The sequence below is a fragment of the Pelophylax lessonae genome (assembly GCF_965119305.1).
Source record: "Pelophylax lessonae genome assembly, chromosome: 3".
Lineage (NCBI taxonomy): Eukaryota > Metazoa > Chordata > Amphibia > Anura > Ranidae > Pelophylax > Pelophylax lessonae.
Window position 1 is genome coordinate 21,107,721 of NC_138770.1, and position 19,978 is coordinate 21,127,698.

Consider the following 19,978-nt stretch of genomic DNA (forward strand, 5'->3'; position numbering starts at 1 on the left):
GGGAAATGTTATGATCCTGAAGGGGTTAATCTAGGTTTCCACACTATATATGTGTGTATCATCATCTGCTGGAGATAAAAGACATCACAGTGACTATGGAGGAAGAGGACGGACATGACGGGGGGGGGGGGTTACTGGGTGTAATGGGCGGCACAGTGGTGTAGTGGTTAGCACTTTCACCTAGCAGCAAGAGGGTCGCTGGTTGGAATCCCAACCACGACACTACCTGCCTGGAGTTTGCATGTTCTCCCTGTGCCTGCGTGGGTTTCCTCCGGGTACTCCGGTTTCCTCCCACACTCCAAAGACATGCTGGGAGGTTAATTGGATCCTGTATAAAATTGGCCCTACTGTGTATGTATGTGAGTTAGGGACCTTAGATTGTAAGCTCCTTGAGGGCAGGGACTGATGTGAATGTACAATGTATATGTAAAGCGCTGCGTAAATGGACAGCGCTATGTAAGTACCTCAAATAAATAAATAGAAAATAAGATCTTATTACCTCCTCTGCTGCCAATGTCTCCTTGTTACTTCATACTACAGAGAACTTCCTGTCTTTGTTCTAGATCACTTCCTGTCTGTACCTGACATCACTTCCTGTCTGTATTCCATAGAAACTTTCTGTCTGGGTAGAAGTGAGATCTCCACCTTGTGGAGCTCAGAGGAACTGCAGCCCTGAGAAATATCTCAACAACAATTCCTGTATAATATCTATTTTACAGAGCTCAGCTAAGTAAAAACAAATGTATACCTAAGAAAACAGATAACTCCCGAAATCGATCTTTTTATTGAAGAAAATGCAAAAATATATCATAAAGCATAAAAATATATATCAATCCACTCATAATGAAGATGTTAAACATAAATTTGCAAGGATTTAATGGCAGTGTTCATACACATTTTTACCAATAAAATTCCATGACTTTTCCATGACTTCACGTAAATATTCATGACCTAAAGTTTCATGAAATCTCTATGTATACATGTTAAATAAGAAGAAAATCCATGTCATACCCAACATATTTTTACTAAAATAAATGACAATCTGTAGTATACATGGGGAAAAAGCTTCAGTTCTGGCAGTCATGATGGAGGTGCTCCCGGACTGGTATGGATGGCACAGATGCACAAATGCGGCGCTTACTCTTGTCTATACTCAGGGGTCAAGTCCTGGGAAAAAAAGTGTGGGGCTGTGGACATGATACAGGAGATGGTCAAAGGCTGCAGACATGGTACAGGAGATGGTCAGAGACTGCGGACATGGTAGAAGAGATGGTCAGAGACTGCAGACATGATATAGAAGATGGTCAGAGAGTGCGGACATGATACAAGAGATGGTCAGAGAGTGCGGACATGATACAAGAGATGATCAGAGAGTGCGGACATGATACAAGAGATGGTCAGAGAGTGCGGACATGATACAAGAGATGGTCAGAGAGTGCGGACATGATACAAGAGATGGTCAGAGAGTGCGGACATGATGCAATAGATGGTCAGAGAGTGCGGACATGATGCAATAGATGGTCAGAGAGTGCGGACATGATACAAGAGATGGTCAGAGAGTGCGGACATGATACAAGAGATGGTCAGAGAGTGCGGACATGATACAAGAGATAATCAGAGAGTGCGGACATGATGCAAGAGATGGTCAAGAACTGCGGACATGATAGAAGATAGAAGAGCACTAGGGAGGCCGGAGATAAAAAAATAAATGTCTAGCCTTAGTGTAGTACACAATATTCATGGGACAGCTTGATACATCAGAAGAATTGAGTTGGTCTGTAAATTGGGAGGCACTTTAGAATAATCAGAACCTATTGAAATACTAAATGCTCCTTTTCCACTTTTAAAAGTCTAATTAGACTGTATGCTGCTTTCACAAGATGCATTTTCCTCCCTATTCATCTTATCATATGATGATTGGCATACACACAGTGAAGTGGAAGATATGGGCACAATATAAAGTAGACAGCACACTATGGGAATATAACTATGACAAGTATTAAGCAACTTCTCTGTCCCTAAAAGAGATACAGTGTGTCCTAGTCCTTCGACATTAGAGAAAATTAAAACAGGGATGGGGATGATAAAGATAATAATGTTAAAGCAGTTAGTAGAAAAATGCTAGATCTCTGAAAGTTACTGTTATAGAAAATACTATGAGATGTTTTAAAATGGGGTGGCGCCAGCATGAGGCAGTTTAGGCAGCCCCCTTGAGAAGGGGTGGTAAAAAATTCCTGTCATCAGCAGGCAAACTAAAGCTAAACTAATTAGCTAAACTAATTTTAGTTTGCTCACTGTTTAGAAGGCTGCTGTCACTGAGGGAGCACAAGGAGTGCAGTAGGCAAGTAGGGCGTTGGACATGTCACCCCCGCATCATCACGTTCATGCGGCCGGCCCGCCCTCCAGTGACGCTTCTGCTGCCTGTGATTGGTTTGCTGCTGCTGGCCAGTCACATCCAGGCAAACCACGGCTGGCCCTCCCCGCTGCCAGTGATTGGTGCTGCACGATCATCTCCTCGGCTGCTGCGTGACAGCGCACGGGCATACCGTGGACCCAGAAGACAAATAGAATGTGTCACAAACGTTACTGAATAAAATAAATTACACTAAAGTCTTTAAGCATCCACTCCCCCCGCCGCTACCCGCTCCTCCCCAGTTACATTTCCATGACTTTTCCAAAACCTTTGTGGAATCCTAATTTTCCATGACCTTTCCAGGCCTGGAAAGTGTCATCTCCAAATTTCAAAACTTTTCCAGGTTTTCAAGGACCGTACAAACCCTGTAATGGTCACATAGGAATAGTAGTGGAGCTCTCTTAAAATAAGAACACTTCCTTGAATGCTTATATAAATAAAATAATCCCGCAGTAAAAAACACTGAAAAGCAATAAATAATATATAAACTCGTTCATCCACTTCATCCATGGAGGCATTGTGATACAAATTCTTCTAGATCACATAGAAGGAGGACTCATGGGTGATTTCATACATTTGTTTGGAAGGATAGAAGAATCCTCAGAAGGGATCATGTAGGATGACAGGAAAGGCTCCTGACTGGTGGGATCATCCAAACATAATGATTACATCCATGAACTGGAGCGAGCTCGTTGAGGTGATAAAGCCAATCTGTAATCATTGTGTAGACGTTCTCCAAGAACTCAGCACATTCCAGATGTGAAGAAAGTCTCAAGGTGGATTTAGTCTGTCATTTATCATAAGTAGACTCATCTCTTCAGGAAAGCATACCTCCAATTTTTAACTCTTCCATCAGCTCATCCTCCACAGTTCTAACCTTTTATTCCTTTTGCCCAACCCCATTAGATTGTAAGCTCTTAGGAGCAAGGCCTTCTTAACCCTCTTGTATTGTAACTGTACTGTCTCCCTTTAGATAATAAAGTGCTGTGAAAACTGTTGGCACAATATAAATCCTATAAATTAATAATAATAAAAAAAAATAATAATAATAATAGTAGGTAGAAATGCCCACACATGGACTTCCACAGGGATCACAAGACTACATAGAGTATATAACTTGTACAGTGTCTCCAGGTCACCAGGTAGAATTAGCCTGTAATTAGGAATACACAAATGTCCATAAAATAATTTCTACAAGGACCACGAATATCATCTAGGCATGGCTTGGATGTCACCCATATTACTAGGAGCCCATAAAAGTCCACTAATGCCTCGTTTCCACTGAGTGGATCGGTTTGGGTCAGTTCGGTATGGTACGCTATTTCGAGTCTTTCCATTATGAAAGTGGCCCATACAACCAAACCAAACCGCACCATTCCTGGTCCTCCTTCAGATGTAGGGCCATAGGAAATTGTACGGTACGGTTAGGGCGGAGCTACTGGCATCACGCGATACATTCCACTGATTGGCGGACAGGAAAACCTCAATGCTCACGTCAAAAGGCATTTGGTGTAAACCCCACATGGCCCCTGGCGGTCCGACTTGCAGTGGAAACGCTCAGCTGAGTAGGCCGGACCATTCTAACCCTTCCGACCCGAACCGTTCCGCTCAGTGGAAACGAGGCATAACTGTCATGGAACTTCACATTAAAGGAACTTCATTTCAGGTGTAAAAACAAAAGTCTATCCATCATGTTGTTGTTTTTTGTTTAATTGTTTGCTTCGTTCTTCTTCTTTCTCCGTGCATTTGTAGGATTTGTTATACAATTGTCTGATTTTTATAGACTTTTTATCAATATTTTAATATATGCATATCATGTTGTATATACAAGTTACTATATTTTTTTTTTGTATGTGTTTTAATTTTGTCTCCAATAGCCCTGAAGAAGAGGGAGTCTCTGTTCCCCCAAAAAAACGTTGGCTTTAACATGTTCTGCTACCAATAAATGGACAATCTTTTCAACATAAAGGTTAGCATAGACCGGTGAACGTTTTTGTAGCCATTGTAGTCCCTTGTTCTTGGCAATAACATTTGTCACCAAACATGAATTTATTATTTTACAACAAAAACTTAAGTAAACCAACAACAAAACTTTTATGTGTAAACAGGGTTCTAGGTCTGCAGTTGAGTGTTTTTTTTCTTCTAACTCCTTCTTATGAGGAAAAAAGGAATTTAATGCCTCTACATCAAATGTAACCAAGAGGACATCACGAGGTACTGACAGATTATATGAAACATTCAGGAGGTGCAAAGAGTCCCTCACATAGGAGGGCAAAGCCACCACAAAAGGTTGTAGCAATTTGTTGTCATTATATTTATTGACCTTCTCAGTGAAAGACCCCGACCCCCCCGGGATAATAGGTTTTCCAGGGGGGGGGGGGTCAACCACCAATTTATGGGCTTTTGAAGCCTTATAAAAAAATGGTATCAGTGAATTTAACTCCTCAAAAAAAGTCATAATCTTTTTATCCATTATACCCTTCTCAAAGGCTTCCTCAATCATACCAAAGAGGATCTTCTGATCATTCTCCAGGTTGATAGTTGGTATCTTAGTGTACAATTCCTTATTTTTTAGGATCCTTTGACACTTTAACACATATTTTTGTCAAACCATGATGCCAATGATGACACGGTTTCCCCGTTATCGGCAGCTTGATCACAATGTCTTCTTCTGTTCTTAAGCTGTTCCAAAGTAACGCATTCTTCACCCATAAGATTATCATTTGCCATCTTTCCAAAATTCACCATTTATAATTCTCTGGTAACTGCAGCCACAAAGCTCCGTACTCCAGCTACTGCCAATAAGGGGGGAAGAAGGAGATTTAACACGTAAACCCACATCATCTACTTTAGGCAGGACCATGTGTTCCTCACCATTCTCACATCTCTGAATTTCCTCCACCAGTTCTAAAGCCAACTGTCAGCTAAATCACCTTATCTATCCTCTATATGGCCTTCCTCCCATAGGGCAACACAATCTCTTTTTTTTTCTAAAAGATATAATTAATAATTTTATAAAACAGATTACACAATACTAGCACAACGCAGTGTGCAATGTACAAACAACAACAACAAAAAAAAAACCCCATCAATAAACAATTTCTCTCTCCCCTGCAAGGTTATCCTATGTGCAGCTTACAGTCAGTGATTACATAGAATTTACACAACTTCGCCTACAGCTTCACCATACACAAGTATACCATTTGTCAAAGTGTGACGTATAGGTAGTGATGTATAAACACATTTTTATACTCGTGGCAATTCAGGAGTAAGGGTCAGAGGACAGGCAATCCACCCATCCCATATTTTGTGAAATGTTTTATTTCTTTTCCTATTCTCAAAGCTTATATAGCGGAAGTGAGTCATTGACCAGTTTTAACCACAGAGATCTTGTTAAAGATATCGATCCCCTCCATGCAGGGTTGGATTAGGAGCACCACGTGCCTGATGCTTGGGATTTTGGTGGGCCTCTTTATGGATATAAATAAAACCCCCTCTTCGGTCATGTTTACCCTCCAAACTGTAATTCCTTTTCCCATTTACCTCTGGACACCCCCCCCCATCCATCTGCTCACCTTTGCAGTACAGGCTGAATGCAGGCTCAGTGACTGTGGGGGCAGGGCTCCTTGTACATCCCCAATGTCGGCAGCATTCAGCAAAGGTGATGGTGGACCAGGGCTCAGGGAGATTGGGAATGCTCTAAAAAATACATATCACGCCACAATTCACATATCAATGCCGCTACAATTTACATATCAGTGCAACAGAGCAGGGCTGGGCAGCATTAGTGACTCACTCGCATCACTGAGCCCCCTATGTTAATCCGGCCCTGCTTCCATGATAATAGTAGGGACATCTTTGCATAAAAGTAAAGAATACGGAGCAGTCTCCTAGCACTAGAAGGGATGGCCAGATCCCCAAAGATACCCAGCAGACAGTTTTTAGAGTTCACAATGTTTGGCAGGCCCAGTGCAGATGAAATGAAGGAGTTTATGTCTCTCCAGAACTCCTGGACTAAAGGACACGTCCAGAAGCAGTGGAGAAAGTCAGCATCCCGACCGCAACCCCTAAAACACTTGGCTGACTGAGATAATCCCATCTTAAAAAGTCTAGCAGGAGTGAGATGTGACCAGTCTGATCCTGTAAGGAGTATATCCATATCTACCCATTTAGTCTGCGCAGTCTGGTACTTAGAGTTAGAATCAGCAATAAGAGCAGCATAATACATAGAAATAAGCCTAGCAGGGTCAGGGTGTTTAGCATTTTCTCCATGGGAGGGATCTGAATAGGGTTCTCCAATGAACCAAACTGCGCACACACTGCATGTCTAAGTTGATAATAATAGAAGAGATATGTGCGGGGTAAATCAAAGTCCACACACATCTGGTGAAAGGATTTGAACCCTTGTGAGGTATATAGGTGACACCGGTATTTAACTTCCCTAGAATACCACCGCTGTGGGTCAGGCAAAACATATAACTCTCTGAGATTGGGATTAAACCAGGATGGACTATTGGGGGATGTGGACCATAAGTCTTTGGAAATTGTAGCCACTACATATTGAAACCGGGATAGGGATGTAGTTAGCAGTGACGTACCCGGAAGATCCGGAGTGGCAACACAATCTCTTAAACTGGTTGTAAAGCCAAATCTTTTTTACCTTAATTTACCTTAAGCATACGTTTTTTTTTTTTTTTTTAACCGTAAAGTGTTACTAAAGTCTATTTTTTAAATTAAAATAACAAAAGTTTTCTACTTACCTGCTCTGTGCAGTGGTATTGCTCAGAGCGGCCCTGATTCTCCATTTCTCAGGTGGTGATCTTGGCTCCTCCTCTTCTTTTTATGTCCACTTGGCAAGCAGTTTGCTAAGGGGGACACGCAGTGCGCGCTCGCTCCCGACCTGTCTATCTATGGAGCCGCGTTCCATAGACTTACACAGAGGGACTCAGACCAGCCCCCCACTTCCTCTTCACTGCATTTGATTGATCTCGTCTATTGATTCTAGAATGTAACGCTTGTAAGACCAGCTTACGGGTAAATAAATATAAATCTTTAACTGCTTCAAAGCACAAACCTTTCATAACAGAGCAAAACCTCAAACCCTGAGAAAGAAGAAGAGTCTGAGCAGTGGAGAGGATCACTTTGGAAGGATTGAAGATTGTAAAGTCGCTTTCATCCATTGTTTTTCCATCCTGTGCATATCTTGTTCTATTCCTAGTCTCTTTTTTTTATTTATTTTATTGCTTAATATTCAAAAATACAAAAATATATAATAAAAAACATCATCAAATTTCATTTTTATCACATTACCTCCCTCTTACCCCCCTCTTCCCTATCCTTCCCACCCCTCACCCCTCTTCCTCCCTCCCTACTCTCCACTTAGTATATTCACTTGTCTTCTTAAAGTCATTTCAATCTTCCCATATATCCACCCATTCCTCTGTCACATCCCCCCCCCCCCCATTTCTTATATATTCCATCGTTCTTATCCTTTCTACCCAATTAATCCAATCTCCCACTGTCGGAGCTTCCTCCCTCTGCCAATGCAGAGGAATCAAGCCCTTTGCGGCATTCATTAAATGGGGTATAATGGTTAGCCTATATTGCTTTATTGAACTCTTTATACCATGGAATAGGCAAAACCAAGGCTCCTCTGGAACCTCGGTATTTGTAATTTTCCTAATTTGGGCAAGAACTTCCTTCCTTCCCTAGTCTCTTGGGGCCCCCCTATCCACTCTGTGCTTGTGTGGATACACCTCCAGTGAATACCAATGTAGCACCACCCCCACAGGGGCTGCAGATGACTGGTTTCCCCCGCTCCTGCACAGCCAGGTGACAAGCATTTTCAACTTCCATCCTGACACAAGGAACAGTCTTTGAGCTTGGTTTTTTTGTTTATTAAGGGTAAAAGAGTCAGGGAAAAGGTACTGGGATTGTATAATATGGTCAGGAACACCTACTTACTCACCCTTTTTTAAAGTTACGAGTGCGGGAAATGTTTTCCAAACAAAGGTTTATTTCTTAGAAACCATAAAGTTCATACGGGTGAGCGTCCTATTTCATGTTCAGAGTGCGGGAAATGTTTCACTCCGTATGTACGTTTCAAACGGCAAAGAATTCACACTTCTATTCGAGGCTCCGTTTTCATGTTCAGAGTGCGGGAAAGTTTAAAAATAAAGGAAATATAATGAAACATCAGAGTGCGCCCCCTGCTGGTACTCCGGGAAATGGACGCTGGATTGTAACGAGTGGAAGTCTATAAACAAATGTGAAACCACCACAGTCCACTCGGGATTGGTTTACACCCGCATCGCCCTCTGACCCGCTGTGGGGTTGGCAGGCAGCTGGGAGCCCTTATGTTAACTCATGCCAGTACGCCGCAACCGTATGCATCGGGGCTGTTGCAGCACAACCCCATTCAGATGAATACCATTACCCAATGTTACAGGGGGATAAGGGTTGCAGCAGCTGCAAATTGCAGTGGTATGTGTACCGCCCCATCCGGCTGCCATTTAAGCTTAAGGGGTGGTAAATTCATGACTCAACTGTCTACCTTTACCGATCCCTCCCCACATGAGGCAACAGGCAGGAAATCATGACAAGACATGGGGCAACAAATGGGCAATCATCCCAATACAGGGGGCAACAAGTGGGCAATCATGACAATATATGAGCTTGATTTATTGAAGTAGCCGGCTTTTTATTGGTCCAACCAATGTATGATTATTAATACATTTGACACATTTGTTAATTCTATTATAAAAGATTTAAGCTTTATTTTATTCATATCATTACTGTGTGGTAATCGCTTATTCTGATCTTGTACAATAAAAACTCTTCGTACAATATTCTGTGCCGAGTCTTCTTTTTTACCAATGATTAGATGATCGGTGATTGGAATGTGATCAGTTCATAGAGAGTCATCCATTGGGGTTTTATTAGTGAGATGGAGAGTGGAGAAGGCACCACATTGACAGCCATTGGAGGCCCTTTCTAAAGCCCTAAACTTTTTGGCAACCTGTCTATGACATTAGTCTTCCAAACTCTATCTCACTGAACTAAGGCCGGAAGAGTTCCAGGAGTTCTTCTCTGTCCACAGTTCCCAAACCAAAAGGAGACATCCACCACATCTTCAATCTTAAGGCCCTAAATGTCCTCAGTGAGGCAGAGGAGGCCCTAAATGTCCTCAGCTGGGCCCAGGAGTTCCGAATGTAATATACCAGATCATAGCCTCTCTAGCAGGGAGACTTTTTTTTTACCATCCTACATACTGGTACTGCAGCAGGGTGGCCGTTCTGGACAGAATCACGTATCTGTACGTCATCAGACCAATTTGAGGAGTTCTACTCTTATCACAGTTCCCAAACCAAAAGGGGACATCCACCACATCCTAAATCCACCAGGTCATAGCCACTTTATCAGGGAGACTTTTTTCTTTGACCACCCCCCATACAGGTACTGTGGTAGGGTGGCTGTTCTGCGCAGAATCACGTACCTGTACATCATCTGCTTTTCTGGGTCTGGGGCATGCACATGCTCCTCCACCGCCCAGCTCCCACAGGACACAGCAGGAGCCAATCAGCGGGTCCGGCGGACACAGTGTTCGTCGGTACCTGGCAATCGTTCCCCAGAGAGGTGGAACATTTGTCGGCCAATGTAAACAAGGCAGATTGCCATTCTGTTAGTAGGGAAGATAGAGATCCTGTGTTTCTGCTAATGGAGGAAGGAGATACTGGTGCACAGAGTTTATATGTAGTCCAGTCAGCAATAAATATATAAAAATACCAATGATCAGGGTAGAGGGTAATCCAGAAAACATCACTGGTCTTTGGTTATGGGGGTACAATAAAGGAAATGCACGGGACGACCTATGGCTGCTGTCCTTGTGACTGGCTCTGTATAGACCAAGAGGAAAGGCCTGTAGAAGGAGCCAAATAATCTGAGCGCGTAGCTTTGCTTCTCTTCTCTTCTGGTACCTCCTATCCTTCCAGTGGCGGCACTTATGCTGTGCCTTCCATGCTGGATAGCGTGGCTTCTTGGGACTCCTCCAGGCTTCTGAGCCATCCATCTCTCTGCCCAGCAGCCAGAACAGATGACAGCAGTCCTACAGGATGGTTCTAGGAGGATCCACAGACTCTGACACCAGATGAGCACTTGTATATTTTACCATCATTACCCACCATCTGCTGCTGGGAAGGGGAGTCAGCTGCTCTATCTTCCTTACCCTCATCTGGCGGTTGGGACCTATTATTATCTATAATATATTGCATTGGTAGGAGCTGTGGAGCTGCGGTTGAGCAGATCTATGTGGTGGGCTATTCTGCCTGTTTGAGGGTGCGGCTGGTAGCGCCATCATCCCCCACTGGGGATGGATCCATTTCTGTTCTATCCGCTGTGTGGGGTGGGCGGCATGCATGATTGCTAGGGAGGGGAGGCCCCGCTTCCCTTCCGTCCCGCTTCACGCATCACGGTCCTCTACTCTCTTATGCGGTGCCTTACTGCGCAGACTCCCTGTCATGCGCATGCACTGCATTTTGGAGGTCGGAGGCTTGTGTTTTCGGGCCGGGCCGAGTGACCTCACACGCTCGCGTTCTGTGAGTGTGGACTTCTCGGTTGGGACCCATCTACAAATGGTGGCTTTAGAGCAAGACAGGAGAAGGGTGGCTCATGTTAGCCACAACTACTGGAAATACACATTTTGGGCTCCCATTTTCAAAGAGAGTTTTTGGAATATCGCTGACTAGGGAGGCTTACCCTGATCAGTACCTTCCTGTTACAGGGGACTTTTGGCCATAGATGGAGGGTAAGACCAATACTTCTGGGTGAAAGGTATGCTACCCAGGGTACTTTCAATACTAACATATAATCTACTTTTGGATTTTAGGTTATGTTCTCTAAACTGGGATGCCGTGTACCCACATATACCTCTGATATACTGTATATATATATTTTTTTTTGGCGGATTGTTGTGACCAAACGAATCAAACTATCGCCTGTAAAACCACTACCAGTGCCTGTGGAACTACGCTTCCCCCTCTTTCCAGGATTACCCTCTTTGGGATTACACTGGAATTCATTTGTCCTAGATGGTGTGTATGTGCTTTTAGGTAAGAGCTTTCTTGGTTTTTGGTTGTTGTATACATTGTGACACGACACATCAGGAAATAGTCTATGGCTTAAGATATATTGGGAAGTTCCCTTTGAAGGTTTAGATATACTGTTTAGACATACTGGATATATTGAATTATCTGTCCCTGATGCGGATGTATAAAATATTAACTATATATCTCAATAGAACTTAACAAGCCTATACACATGGTTAAGAGTAATTATTTCTGTGTCAGTATGAAATATACATGCACACTTATACTCTCTGTACAGTTTTCCATTACTGGTAAGTTTCCCATTGCATCCAGGATTTACATCATTATATTATGTCTATCCGCTGGGTATGCCCCCATCCTCATATCATCAGGTGGTTTGCTCTTAAATTTCCACGTGACTTTTTCTCCCTTGCTCCTTTTGGCTCCTTTACCGTTTAGAATGCTACTAATGGAATACATTTGTTAAAATTTTCAAAATAATTATATTGATTTTTTTTTCTTTTCTTTTTGTATAGAAATCTTTTGTATATTGGTACTGAGCTCCTGAAGTAGCGCAAAACTAGCACGAAACATGTTGGGCTGAGTGTACCCCAACATCAGACATGCCCCCGTGGTGTTGTTTGTCCAGTTTCTTTATTATAATTTAGGATACCCTGGCTGGGGTTCCTGGTTCTAACAATACTGTTGGGCAATATATCTCCATCACTGAGGATGGCTGTCTAATTTGGTATCATTAATTGTCGTTTTGTCTGTGTATTTCTAATCATGAAATGCTTTTAAATTAATTGTAATAAAATTATTTTGAAGTTTTTTAAATTGGTGTGCCACTAAAGTCCATTCTCAAATACAATTCCTTTCTAATTAATATAGAATGAGATGCACAGGTTGCCACTGGAGTCCTCTTTCACTCCTCCATGATGACATCACAGGGCTGGTGGATGTTAGAGACCCTGCTCTCCTCCACCTTCCATTTGATGATGCCCCACAGATGGTCAATAGGGTTTAGGTCTGAAGACATGCTTGGTCAGTCCATCACCTTTACCCTCAGCTTCTTTAGCAAGACAGTGGTAGTCTTGGAGGTGTTTGGGGTCGTTATGTTGGAATACTGCCCAGCGGCCCAGTCTCTGAAGGGAGGGGATCATGCTCTTCTTCAGTATATCACAGTACATGTTGGCATTCATGGTTCCCTCAATGAACTGTAGCTCCCCAGTGCCGGCAGCACTCATGCAGCCCCAGACCATGGCACTCCCACCACCATGCTTGACTGTAGGCAAGACACACTTGTCTTTGTACTCCTCACCTGGTTGCTGACACACACGCCTGACACCATCTGAACCAACTGTTTTTTCTTCCAAACTTTTTTATTGAAAATAGAAAACATAACATAGGACAAAAACAGAGTTTTTTCTTCCATTTTTTGACAGATAACGATAATAGAGCAGTCCAACAGAGACCAAAGTAAATGAGCATTAACAGTAATACAATGATCAAGGAAGGCACATCAGATTGTCAAAGATCAGGCGACAGGCAACAATCATAATAATAGACAGTGCAACGGGTGACCAGTGTTATAAGACCTATGTCCGTGGGATATGTAAGGACTTAGTTTGAGATGTATAGCAGAAATAAATACGATATAGATCCTAAATAAAGCGCATATATGTGGGTTCGGGCAGAGATGGGATTAAGGAGACATTGTAGCAGGTCTGTCAGTTGCATGTGGGGCGATGGTCAACGGATAGAAGGTAGTCCATAGTCGGAGGATGGGGCCTGAAGTCAAGATCTAAGGCTAAGAGAGTGTGAACTTGTCATATTGTTAATCTTAAGGGACGTGCATATAAGGGGGGGGGGGTATAAAAAAAGGGGGGGTGGAGGAGGGAAAAAGAAGAAAGAAGCAGGAAGAGGGGGAAGAGATGGAAGGGAAGGAGAGCATTCCTTGTCTCCTGCTCTCCAGGAGCCCAGGCGGTCTTCTGAGCTTCATGGCGTTAAGGGGAATGGTCAGGAGGCCACCTAAGTGCTGATGTGGCCAGCATGGTTGAGTAGTAATAGTATCATGGTATATGGTAGTTTTCCGGTCCTGTCTGAAAGAGCGCTAGTTAGTTTCTCAGGGAATAGAAAAAACTCATAAGAACAGGCCGGGGTATCCCTAAGAGATCAAGTGTGAATATTCTGTAGTTGATTTGAAGTGCGTCCAGCAAGTCCATTTGGAGATATAGCCCTGTGGGTTATCTCTCAAAATTTCTATCAGTTCTTCCATCTCCGCTATTCTGTCTAGAGCGATGAGCCATTCTTTTATGGTGGGGGGTCCACGGAATTCCAATGTCTCGGTATACATAACTTGGCTGCATTCACCATATGCATAGCTAGCGATTTGTAATAGGTCTCTGCTTTCAGAAAATATATGTTTGGGGGTTTTATCTAATCTTCAGGCCCAAAATCTGCATTTTACCATGTGTGCAAAAATAATGCAAACACAGCTCTGGCAGTGAAAGGGTTAATGTGAGCTAGATGGGATCACACTGCTGTTGTCACATTAGAGCTCCCCCTAGCTGCAGCCTGGTAATAACATTGCTAGGAGGTCTATTCATTTATCTGCTCCATACTTCCCATCTTTATATAAACGTCTCCTGACATTTAGGGGTAAATATTAGAACATTTACATAGCAATTCTCTCAGTGACAATGCATGTACATTCCTTCTGTGTGAATGGGGGGTAAACACAACAAATGTTATTCGGCTCTTTGCTGTGCTGGTCAAATGTTTGACATTGATTTACAATTGAAAATGTTGCATTCAGCCACTAGATGGCATTCATTTCTATTATACTTAGTGCCATCTATTGGACACATGTGGTATCTTCTCTTATAAATCAATGGTGGGTTTAATATTGTTGGTTTAGATAATTTATGTTCTCTGATTTCTCCTGTTCTCATGTAACCACAAAGGAAATGAAAGGGTCTATTTATACAGAAAAGCTGGAAGAATGTGACATGCATTTGCCCACCAAATATGACAAAGTTTTGCCATATTCAAGGTAATAGAGTGATTTCCTATGATCGTCAGCTCCATCTAGTGTCCATAATATGGCATTTTCCCTGAAATACCTCCATCAGAAAGAATAGTGCAATACTGCACTATGGACACTAGATGGAGCAAAATATCATAGAAAGGAATGTATGAAGTAAAATATAACCAACATTTCTCCAGACTGGATGAAAGCTTCTCACATTTGTCCACAAATAATTTTAGAAACAGACAAAAAGTGTTTGTGAAATCTTCCCGCACAAAATGTACTCAGCCAATGAAAGGTGATGACCCAATTTTTATTTTTCTACTGATATCAATGGCCAAAACGGGACAAACCTTCATCTATGTCTCTGGTGATCTCTGATCTCCTTAAGAAGTGTTTCTTACATTATGAAGATCAGCCATGGAGTATATCTGAGGTGTATATCAGGGTGTGCTTCTTCCACACATGTCAACCAACATTCATATACAATACATTTCCCACACTCAAGGCACTAATACACCTCAAGGGTTGTGTGGGATCCCTGATGTACAGGAAGACAGGACTTCAGTGAGGAACAATTCCCTCACTCAGGACAGGAAAGTGGCTTCTCCCCGTGTGAGATCTCTGATGTCTGTAAAGATTGGACTTCACTGAAAAACATTTCCCACACTCAGAACAGGAATATGGCTTCTTACCAGTGTGCAATCTCTGATGCTTGGAAAGATTGGACTTCACTGAAAAACATTTCCCGCACTCAGGACAGGAATACGGCTTCTCTCCTGTGTGAGATCTCTGATGCATGGAAAGATTGGACTTCATTGAAAAACATTTCCCGCACTCAGGACAGGAATACGGCTTCTCTCCTGTGTGAGATCTCTGATGTGTGGAAAGACTGAACTTCTCTGAAAAACATTTCCCGCACTGAGGACAGGAATACGGCTTCTCTCCTGTGTGAGATCTCTGATGCTTGGAAAGAGTGGACTTCTCTGAAAAACATTTCCCGCACTCAGGACAGGAATACGGCTTCTCTCCTGTGTGAGATCTCTGATGTGTGTAAAGATTGAACTTCTCTGAAAAACATTTCCCGCACTCAGGACAGGAATACGGCTTCTCACCGGTGTGAGATCTTTTATGCACATTAAGCTTGGATTTAAAACTGAAACACTTCCCGCACTCAGTACAGGATAACCTCTTATCTGTTGGATGGGGTTCCTCAGGATAAGAGGAATACGATGGTCCGGCACCATCCCTCACAGTCTGAGGTTCCTCAGGATAAGAGGAATACGATGGTCCATCTACACTGTGTGGTGCCGGATGGACATTTGAGGTAGCCGGGTTTTCTCCTGGACTATACTGTGTGATGTCCTCATCTTCTACTTTACAGTCTGGAGACAAAGTGAGACAATCCTCTGAGGTTTTCCTCATCTCCCGTCCATCTACTAAAATAGAAATACAAACATTATTACTAGACATCAGCAGATTGGTTCCCCTAAACAAGGACAGGCTGAGCCCCACCAGAGGTCAGAGAGTGAGGATGGGGGAGAACAACCAAGATGAAGACTGGACTGATCCTGAAGACCACCATCATTGGGTTACTGACTCCTCCCTCATTATCACTTTCTGTTTAAGGTTCCAAAGTCTGAGGATGTTATCACATTATTATCACCATGTAAAAGTCTGTCCTCCAATCAAATCATCAGATATAAAATGTCCAGCTGGTAGAAAATAGGTGTAACACAAGAGAATCCATATTATGTGTATATATAGCAGTGGGAAGAGGGGAGAGAGCAGAAGTCAGGAGTATGTAATGTACAACATAGAGTATATAGTGCAGGGGTCAGGAGTATGTAATTATACAACATAAATAATATATTATAAAATACCCTCCAATGGAGTGGGGACTATTATGGACCTATCAGACAAAACAAATTCCAAAAACATGGCATATAAAACAATATCCATTTTATTACATACAGATTAAAAACTAGACTATAAAAGAATGTGGCTTGTGAACATTTGTGTAATACCATGCTGGAAAATAGAGGCTGAATTGTGACCATCTAACATGAACTTCCAGACCAACAGGCTGGAGCAGAGTGATTGGAGGTGCAGCTGAGCTGCCAGAACGGCACCGTGCTTTGCTGTTATCGGTGTTTTTGCAGCAACACCACCCAGCCTGATGAATCTGTGGGTCTGGAAGCTCATGTTACATGACCTCAGCTGCCTGCTCTGTATTCAGCATTACACTTACCATTGGATGACAGTTCCATCTAGCAGTGTGGTGTTGCTGTCACTAGTGTAATTACATCCATCTGAGGATACCTGGTCCTATTTTGATGCCCCCTGTGGCTCTGCAGACAATCACAGCGCCCTCTATCTTAAGCCTAAGCATCAACATGGTAGCACAATTTCTTGTCTTTATGATCCTTGGCTTGTCCATGTGAAGGCGGTGTATATGGCCGGAATACCTTTATACCATATGAGCATCCCGAAGAAGACTGCCAACCCTCATTTTTGAAACGCCTCGGACGTCTCATTTCATTATTATGTTTTGGTTGAGGTCTTGGTAATCATACCGGTAAACTGCTATCTCACAAATGTTCACAAGCCACATTCTTTTATAATCTAGTTTTCAATCTGTATGTAATACAATGGATATTGTTTTATAATCCATGTTTTTGGAATTTATTTTGTCTTATATGCCCATTATAGTCCCTACTCCTATGGAGGGTATTTTTTGGATGTTATGACCGGGATGATTGCATTCTCACAGCTTTCCACCATTTACATATAATATAAATTATATAGTGTAAGGGTCAGCACTCTTAAGCTTCCACTGATTCCTGAATACCAATAATATATGTTTACATGAGGCAATTTGCAGAGATCCCACACCGCTGCCTCCCATCTCCTGAGACTGCACTCAGTGACTTGGGTGTGACACTATACAGACAAATCCCTCCACCCGGCACAGCCAGCAAATAACAGAGCAAGTAACCCCGGGAGAATTGTTCTATCAGAGATCTTACTAGACCCGGGCATGGGGCAGAAGAACCAAAACTCATGTCCTAGGTGCCTAGGTCTAGTATCACCTATAGTGAAAATCAACATTTTGCTGCCAGCTGATCCCCAGAATCTCCATAAATCCAGTCTAGATACATAAATTGTGTCTGCAGCACAGAGAAGGAAGATTATCCGAGAGAAATACAGGAATACAGGACGGGGAACACAGCTCAGGAAAGTGAGCAGGGTATTACAGGCTGATATCACCCAGTCCCCGCCCTACTCTGGACCAATCAGTGAGCAGTATGGGTGGAGGAATGTATTTAGTGTTAATGACTCACCTGTGCTGATCTCTGTAGGAGTGTCCTCCTCTATAAATGTCCCCGTTATTCCATCCTCCTCCATAGACTGCTGATCATTCCTCACATATGTCTCTTCTTCTTCTGTTTTAAAGTCAAATTCTATATCAATTGGATCTCCACTCTAAACCAAGAAAATGAGAGAGAATATCATCTGTAAAATATAAGATTTAATATTGCAACATCACATTAACACTCCACACATTGTCTCCATGAGTCTGTGTTTTATAAGCTCCGCCCACTAACCTTATAACATTGAGGGATGGTGTGACCTTCCTGTGTGGAATCCCGGGAATACAGAGGACGGGGACATCTCTCTGGTGGGTTCCTGGTATTAGGTGGCTCCATCAAATCCTTGTGTCCTTCTGAAAACTCCTCCACCACTCCATACTCCTCATCCTCCTCTTTATACTCTTCTTTAACATTAATATTATCATCCCCGAGGTTTCCACTCTGAATATATAATAAAAATGACATCAATGGTAACAATGCAGATAATGTACAGATCCTAATGATACTATCAGTGATTGTTCCTCATCTACCTGATGATGGTGGGGGATGGTGTGACCTTCCTGTGTGGAATCCCGGGAATACAGAGGATGGGGACATCTCTCTGGTGGGTTCCCATTACTGGATCCATCTGTAGGAAACACACACACTGACTGAATACATTGTTTCTATGTGTTTATCAGATGATGGGGGATCTAGGTGGATCCTCCGTACTGCTCTCTCCTTTACAATAAAGTCTCCTCTTACCCGGTGATGTGAGGGACGGCTGATTCTCCATCATGACGTCCTTGTAGAGATCCTTGTGTCCTTCTAAATACTCCCACTCCTCCATGGAGAAATAGACAGTGACATCCTGACACCTTATAGGAACCTGACACACACAATGATATAGATAACATCCACACACATAGTTACATAGTTAATCTGGTTGAAAAAAGACACAAGTCCATTCAGATTAACCAACATAGAAAAAAAAAAATAAAAACACACATAGAAAACCTCCATATATTCAATCCTATACCCACACCACTGATAACCTTACACCTTTCAGAGTAAGAATCATCAACCATTATTCTCTGTCTTTTAGCATATTTTCTATCCCTTTTACAAATGGATTTTATAGCCTTTAGACATTACCTTACACATTAGCCGTGTGTGGGGAACGGTGTCACACGCTTTTTCAAGTATACCACATCCACAGCCACCCCTCTGTCCAAGTATACCACGTCCCCAGCCACTGCTCTGTCCAAGTATACCACGTCCACAGCCACCCCTCTGTCCATGTATACCACGTCCCCAGCCACCCCTCTGTCCAAGTATACCACGTCCACAGCCACCCCTCTGTCCAAGTATACCACGTCCACAGCCACCCCTCTGTCCAAGGGAGAGACATGGGGGGAGCTGTGAGGTCAGTGTGATGTCATAGGACATATAGACTCTGAAGGGAGGGACATTTGAATGGAGAGATTTGAGAGTCCTCTATATGAGGCTCCCTTGCAAACTAAATCATTGTTCCTGGGTGCGTCCTACCTCTCTTAAGCTGAAAAGTGAACTTTGAGCTTTACCATACAGAAATCTGTCAGGAATTTGTGAAAGTAATCTCTCATGTGAGCAGGTGACGTCTGGAGGAACGGAGTGTAAATAGCATACAATTTTCTTCAGAGCTCCTAATGGTGGGGATGGATTTTTCAGCATGCTGGTGCCAAGTTTCCACCCCCCAGAGTCACTGCAGGTATAGAGAAAAGCTGTGTAAGAGGATATGGAGGAGAGATGAGGTGGAGATCCAGGAATCAGGATAAAGGTCATGGAAAGCAACAGACGAGCGCATCCAAGAGATGAAGCCGGGGTCACTACACAGAAAATCAATCCAAGGAAACAACAGGCAGGACGAGGAATAGCAAGAAGGAGCTCAGAGACAAATGAGAAAATTGCTCAGCCAATAGGAGATTATCTCAGCATGACTTATATAATGCAGGAGATGAGGGGGAGGGGAGGAAGTCACTTAAGGTGACCATAGATACATGGAAATTCAGCAGGGATCGTCACATTTCCATCCATGTGTGGTCACTGCCGGATAAAA

General features: G+C 42.9%; 5 protein-coding genes across 5 annotated transcripts in view; 1 reads left to right on the top strand and 4 right to left on the bottom strand.

The window, feature by feature from the left end:
* The window catches only part of LOC309550245 (uncharacterized protein), a gene marked incomplete at its 3' end in the record, with an annotated part of 2,091,994 nt that overhangs the window by 529,124 nt on the left and 1,542,892 nt on the right, over nt 1-19,978 (bottom strand).
* The window catches only part of LOC309548848 (uncharacterized protein), a gene marked incomplete at its 3' end in the record, with an annotated part of 248,873 nt that overhangs the window by 107,456 nt on the left and 121,439 nt on the right, over nt 1-19,978 (top strand). The window lies entirely within an intron of this gene.
* The window catches only part of LOC309548839 (uncharacterized protein), a gene marked incomplete at both ends in the record, with an annotated part of 124,461 nt that overhangs the window by 100,032 nt on the left and 4,451 nt on the right, over nt 1-19,978 (bottom strand). The window contains one exon of the mRNA XM_082248775.1: nt 18,136-18,342. Coding sequence (XP_082104901.1) covers nt 18,136-18,342 — 207 coding nt within the window. The remainder of the gene's footprint in view (nt 1-18,135; nt 18,343-19,978) is intronic.
* LOC309548840 (uncharacterized protein) overlaps nt 1-19,978 on the bottom strand; it is a gene marked incomplete at its 3' end in the record, with an annotated part of 295,113 nt that overhangs the window by 81,247 nt on the left and 193,888 nt on the right. The window lies entirely within an intron of this gene.
* On the bottom strand, nt 14,951-18,094 carry LOC309548843 (uncharacterized protein; the record flags this gene model as incomplete). Its single annotated transcript, XM_082248779.1, has 3 exons — nt 14,951-15,966; nt 17,872-18,013; nt 18,086-18,094. 3 exons carry the CDS (start codon nt 18,092-18,094, stop codon nt 15,092-15,094), a joined length of 1,026 nt encoding a protein of 341 aa, XP_082104905.1. The 3' UTR covers nt 14,951-15,091.